This window comes from Atta cephalotes (genome assembly GCF_000143395.1).
Source record: "Atta cephalotes unplaced genomic scaffold scaffold00079, whole genome shotgun sequence".
In the NCBI taxonomy this organism is placed as follows: Eukaryota; Metazoa; Arthropoda; class Insecta; order Hymenoptera; family Formicidae; genus Atta; species Atta cephalotes.
Genome location: NW_012130143.1, coordinates 652,145 through 658,748, shown reverse-complemented (window position 1 = coordinate 658,748; position 6,604 = coordinate 652,145). Strand labels below are relative to the sequence as shown.

The following is a 6,604-nucleotide window of genomic DNA, read 5'->3' as shown; positions in this document are numbered from 1 at the left end:
GACCTTGCACTTAAGGTTTCCTTAAATTTATCTTTAGATGTTCAGCAACCAATGAAATAATTCACTTTTCATCCTAGAAAAAAAATGAAAAGTGAAAAATTTCTCCATTAACTTTAATGGTTAAAATTTTCACTTTTCACTTTTCATCCTAGAGCTAAAGTTTCATGATTGATATCCAGGAACAGAAAATAGAACACTTGTTATCCCTTCCATCATGAGTTATATCATAAATATGGCGCAGACCATTACTTGAGTCGCGAAACGCAACATCGACGGCGCGAACCCGTTGTGTTCCACAAACATGTCGTGGATTGACGTCTGCTTTTAGAAGGAGTCCAAAATGCTGTCAGGTCACTGCCGACGTCGTCTATCGACCACGTCGCAATTCTGTTCAATTTGAGATAAAACGCAACGCAATACGACGTGATGAAATCTGTATACAAGTTGTTCTTGCTGTGCCTTATCCTCACCGCGCTCATAATACTGCTGAATGTGACCACCAATTTCTCTATCAAGCTATACGACCAACCATCAGCGAGCAGGGAGCGCTTGGCGCTCTCGAAGAAGTCCCCAGGTACCCCGTCGACAAGCGAGGTGACGATATGCGTAGTTGTATGCGGAGACAGACTGCACGAGGCCCTAACTATGCTGAAATCAGCACTGGTCTTCACCAGCAGGCCGCTACAATTCATAATACTGGCTGAACAGAATTTGATACCAGCCTTCAGCGAGAAGCTGTCAGAATGGCGACTCATATCCAATAAGACTTTTGATTTCCTGGTGCGGCCCATTACCTTCCCGGATGGTAGCGATGTGGCCATGTGGAAGAAGCTGTTTAAACCTTGTGCGGCACAACGACTGTTTCTACCAGTAAGCGAATCTGATTAGTGATTTAATTTCAGGATAGCGATTGTGTAATTTTTTCTCTAAAGAAAATATGAAAAGTGAATAGAGTTATTTACTTTAGAATATATGATAGCCAGGAAAAAACTTGGTTTACAAAATCTTACTCCATCTTTATTTTATACTTTTTAATACTTAAGGAACTCCTTATATCTCTAATTATCTTTAGCACTTTCCTTATTTTTCTCCAATTTATCTTGTTTCCATTATCAAGTTTTCACAGCCTAATTTATTTTTTATTATTTCATCACAGTTATATACAGTTATATACAAGAAACACGAAAGATCAAAATTTTATCATTGTAGGTAATGAAAAATATTAACTTTCTTGTCTTAGGGAAAAAATTACACGATCATTATCTAACTAACATTGTTTTTTCTGAGAGCAAGATTTACAGGATTTGTGTTTTAGACTGTACTGAATGACACGGATGCGGTTCTCTACGTGGATACAGACACTCTGTTTCTGGCGCCACCCGAGAAAGTCTGGGACAATTTCAAGAAGATGAACTCCAGTCAGCTGGCAGCCCTCAGTCCTGAGCACGAGGATCCCAACACTGGTTGGTACAATCGATTCGCCAAACATCCATATTATGGCAAGTTGGGAGTCAATTCAGGAGTGATGCTGATGAATCTGACGAGAATGAGGAAATTCCGATGGACGGACTATGTAATTCCCATTCACAAGGAGTATAGACTGAAGATAACCTGGGGCGATCAGGACATTATCAACATAATATTCCATTATCATCCGGAGAAGCTATACGTATATTCATGCCGGTACAACTACAGACCTGACCATTGCATGTACATGTCAGTATGTGCGGAAGCGGAAAGAGAAGGTGCTCTGGTGTTGCATGGTTCCCGTGGCACGTTTCACTCGCAAAAACAACCACCTTTCAAGGCCATATACCGGGCCATGCAGGAATATCAACTAAACATGGACCCGTACGACGAACTGCTCGTACCGATGAGGAATTACTTGATGATGGAAGATAAATCGAACTGTGGCCGCGTCTCAAAGGTGTTTATCATCCAACCAGAGCTGCATCTAGCTGCCCGTAACTTTTAAAACTTTTACTCGTTTGTAATTGAAATTAGTTGCGTTAGCTTTTTGTCTTTATATCTTTTTATAAAACTTTTAGATGATTATTTCACGTTAATTGATATGGATGTTATACAGATATATATTGAAGCAATAACGAATAGAGTATAAGCATTTGTATGTATTCGCAAAGTCTTTCGGATGTAAATGTAATATTTTCTGCGTTCTTCCGTCTCGGAATTCTTAAGAGAGATTTTAGATCCTAAAATACTTAATTACATAAATACTTATATGTATACATACTTATGTATGTGTCTTAACACATTATGGACTGGTAAAGAAACTAATGATAAAATATAAATCGTCGTAATGTATATGATTTTACTACGTATAATTATCATATAAACTTCTTTACGAGATTTACTTATTACGCAATACGTAAAAAATGGGAATTAAATTACCACCAATTAACATTATTATTTGATTATCTATCACATGGAAAACTATGAACTTACGCGACCTGTCCACAATGTATTAAGTCAAAGAGTTTAGAAATATGTGAGCGCAATTAGATAGTATAAACGTGTTATAATTCCAAACGATTCCATATATAGACTGAACTTTTTCTATAGTGCATTTGAGTTTTTTTGTTAACAAGTGCGCTATGTTGTTACTGTTTGTACGAAGTGCGATGCGGGGAATATGTTGTTATGCGATATTTTTATCCGATATCTTTGAACAATACTCGAGCGGTGCTGGACGATCGACGCTTATCTTCGGAGTACTTCGGAGACTTGGCCCTTAGACAAGATATCTCTCGCAGTGTTACTGTATTTGATACATTTAACGAGAGCTATCATCTCTTTTGATATTCGAGGCTCCCAAGATTATTAATAATGATAGAAAGGGAAAGAAGAAATCATTAATAATATCGATTTTACTTCCGGTATTTATATGGGCCTTATACGTGCAATCTGTCGGAAATAATCTGTCTGATCGCGACATAGGACTTCTTTGAGAGTGACTCACGTCCAGTTTCGGAAGTCTTTCTAAAATCGAAAAACGATCTGTTCTTTTGTACAAAAAATATAATATTGAACTGTACGATTTTCAAAATAAGTGTCCTGCGTTTTAACGGGACAGTAATAATTTGTAATTAATAAGTATATGAGTATATGAATTATAGTATTATGCGTATAATGAATTAAATTTTGAGAGTGTTCACATTTTTACACGATTTTTTCACGATTTTTTATATGGTATTGTACGATACGCATTTTGCATCGTTCAACGACCCGGCAATAACGATGCCATTTGTGATACTTTTCCTATAGGTATTGTAGGTATTGAAGCTTAAATAAAAGATTTAAATACACACATGAAAGCGAATATATATTTAATACGTAATTAATGATAATTTACTTGATGAAACATGCATTATATGTTAACGTATTACAACATGATATACCAGGAAAATTCAATTATCTTTTATTTCGTTCTTTATCCAAACGTTTACTTATTAAAACTCGGTATCACCAATGTAAAATTAATTTTATTTTCTGTTTAACTTATCTTTTTCTAATTTTAAGAACTTATCCTTTTTTCGTATAATATATATTATAATAATATTATAAGAATTAGAAAAATATAAACAGTTAATTAAAACTGAAATCAAAATTAAGCCCAAAACAAATGGATGCATCTTATGATGAAAACGATTTCCTTTCATAATTGATTTAGACTCAGTTTCACAACTTACTCATTCATCTTATATATTATCTCTTTCTAATTCTAGAATTGGAAAGAAATGAGAAACAAGTTGAACCTCGATTAAAAATTAAACCGTAAAATTGTGAAACTGATATCCATTTTCATCAAGATAGATTAATCTCGGTTCAACTTACTCTTTGTCTTTTTCTAATCTTTAGAATCTGACTGGATCTAAAAATGAGATTAAAATTAATCTACGTTGGTGGAAATGGGCATGAATCTTATTAAAAATAAAACGACAAAAAAATATTCATGTATTTTTTTAATGTATTGGTTTTTAAACAAATTCTTTTGCAGAGGACTTCCAACAGTGGACAACTGTTCGCACTTTATTGTTAGTGTTATGACGCAGCGATGGATACCTGACGGGCTTGAGGGGGATCAGCTAGCACAAGGAGCCCCGCACGATCAGTCCTATCGCTGTTGCTTTCCGCTCACGGTGGCACGCGAGCTCGTGAAATCGGCTTCATGCGATTTTCTCCCGCTACATAATGTTTTCTCGTATCCGAAGGAAGTGCCGTTGGTATTAAATGAATTAGAAGATACGTCGTGCAGGTGGAATTCATTCGAACCGTATCGTCTACCTCGAGAGGACTTCCGGAGATTTTTGATATTTTTTTGGATATGTACCGAGACAACTCTATAAATATGTGAAAAGAAAAACTTCAAGGTATATTTCAAGAGAGGAACCTTATTCTTGAAATCAATTATTCTTAAACGGCAGATAAATCATTGATGAGTACGATCGTAATGGGAAAATTTATTCTGAAGACATTCTATAGATATTTTATTCTTCTTCGAAAAATAGACAATAGAATGTTTTCTTTATTTTAAATATATTAATGTTATCGATCTTTCCCTTTTGTTTTCTGGAAGTTAACAATTTTGGAGTAGAATACTCTCTGAAATAATTCGACCCAATTAAAAATAATACGTTTGATAAACGAATGAGCCATTTATAATTCACTGATAAGTGAACTGTTAGGTCATATGATTATTGTCATAAATAATCGGCAGTGATGATATATTAACAGTATAAATTCGAGCTCTCTATATTAAAAATAATATTATTAAAAAAATTGATATATTAATTCCATCTTTTTAAATCGTCTGTCATATTTCTGGAATTTCCATTGTGAACAAAAATTCAAATTTGATTTTTGAATTCTTATTGTAAAATTTGACGTAATAGAAAGAAGCTAGCTGGCTCTTTCTATCAATATAAAATAACTTTAATTTCTCAATTGACTTACCATCTTTTTTTTATTCATAAAATTAGAAAAAGATGGCGATTAAATTGAATCTGTATTGATGGAAACGAATATAAAATCCAATTTTGACTCTTAATTTCTGATGAATTTTTTATCAGCTATATAGCAAAGATCTCCAAAGGATATCCTAAAAGTCTATTTTACAATGTGCTCTTTGTTTCCTGTTTCTTGTTTTTTATCTTTTGTTTTTTTTTTCTGTGCAACCGTTTTATCAACAATTGTATTTCTTGTTTCTTTCGGAATTCGTTAACTTTTATCTCGGGCGATATAAAACAAAAAACCGGATAAGAAACAAAAAGACAAGATGTAAAAAATAACAAAAGGCAAGAAACAGGAAACAAAAATTGTAAAACAGGTTAAAGACGTCCAGAAAACATCTTTAAAGTCATGTCTACTTGGAGGTTGCAAATTGCGAAGTGAAGTTTATTCAACCAATCAGAACGAAACGGATTAAAACTAAAATGATCTAATTGGTTGAATTTTAATTTCTAATTCGCAGTCCTCAATCTCCAATACGTATATAGTGTGTTTATGTCCTCTGAAGTAAATTTTCCTAGGGATCCCCAGGATATTTTTTGGATGAAGTATATACTCTTTTCTTCTTCGCACGCTCTCCGCGTGATTATCGAGATTGATCATCGTCGATCTTTGGATTCGCAGTTCGACGCGGATCGCGAATCTCATTTGCGCCTGTAACGTGATAAAGATCGAGCGTGCGAGCGATAACGGGTAAACGATAACGGGCGAACGAGTGGAAAGAAAGGGGTATTTGGATCCCGGTGGCTAGTCAGTTGCGACGACGAACGCGTCGCAGTTGATTGCTGCTCCGTTAGCGTAGTATTCTACGTGATCGCCGAATAAAGTGTCCTTGCGTTTTTATTACGTCATCATCGTGAAAAAAAAAGCTCATACGGACGTGGATACGGACAGGTGCGCGCCGATCACGGCGAGGAAGAGGTGAGAGGCCGGTCTTTTCAGTTGCACGTTCCGGACGGGCGTTGCGTGTTATTTGTACTCGCCGGCGTGTACTCGCTCGTAACGTTACGGTATTGACGTGTATACCATTACATAGGGTGTCCCGAGAACCTCCGACAAGTTTTCTGCCGCTCACGGAGAAAAATGTAAAGTAATATGAGAGAGCTAGAATTAATAAATTTAAATTGGGCTTGGCAGGTTTATATAGGGACAGATGTCTATAATTTATGTAAAATTTACTTTTCTGTTAAATGAGCAATCGTCATATATTATAGCTGTATTATAATGTACTTTTTACATTTTGTAAAGTAAATCTCTCTCTATAAATTATCAATATCTCAATAGAATTTACTTCATCGATGTATTTTTTATCTTAGACTGAAAAAATTTATTTTACTGTGCGACAAAAAATTACAGGTGTATAAAGTCTTGAAAGTATGATTTATTTTACTAAAAGATAATAATTACTTGAATGGTTTTACTAATTGTATGTAATGTATGTAATGTTTACCTTACACTTCTGGCCGTATTTTTACTTTCAGGCAAGAGTAAAGTTTATCATGAGTTTCGCAAAAATAGTCAAAATATTTTTACTAGTCTTACAAAAATGACCATTTTTCTCCATGTTTAGAAGATTCAT

At 34.8% G+C, this 6,604-nt stretch overlaps 1 protein-coding gene across 1 annotated transcript; it reads left to right on the top strand.

The window, feature by feature from the left end:
- Nucleotides 1-426: 426 nt before the first annotated feature.
- LOC105624457 (glucoside xylosyltransferase 1) lies at nucleotides 427-1,975 on the top strand. The gene is made up of 2 exons (XM_012205817.1): nucleotides 427-870; nucleotides 1,316-1,975. Exons 1-2 carry the CDS (start codon nucleotides 427-429, stop codon nucleotides 1,973-1,975), a joined length of 1,104 nt encoding a protein of 367 aa, XP_012061207.1.
- The last annotated feature ends 4,629 nt before the right edge of the window (nucleotides 1,976-6,604 follow it).

What these genes read in the sequence shown, in the direction of transcription:
- LOC105624457 (XM_012205817.1), top strand. Translation starts at nt 427, where the DNA reads ATGAAATCTGTATACAAGTTGTTCTTGCTGTGCCTTATCCTCACCGCG. An exon ending in CACAACGACTGTTTCTACCA is followed by an intron (nt 871 to 1,315) that starts GTAAGCGAATCT and finishes TTTGTGTTTTAG; the next exon opens with ACTGTACTGAATGACACGGA.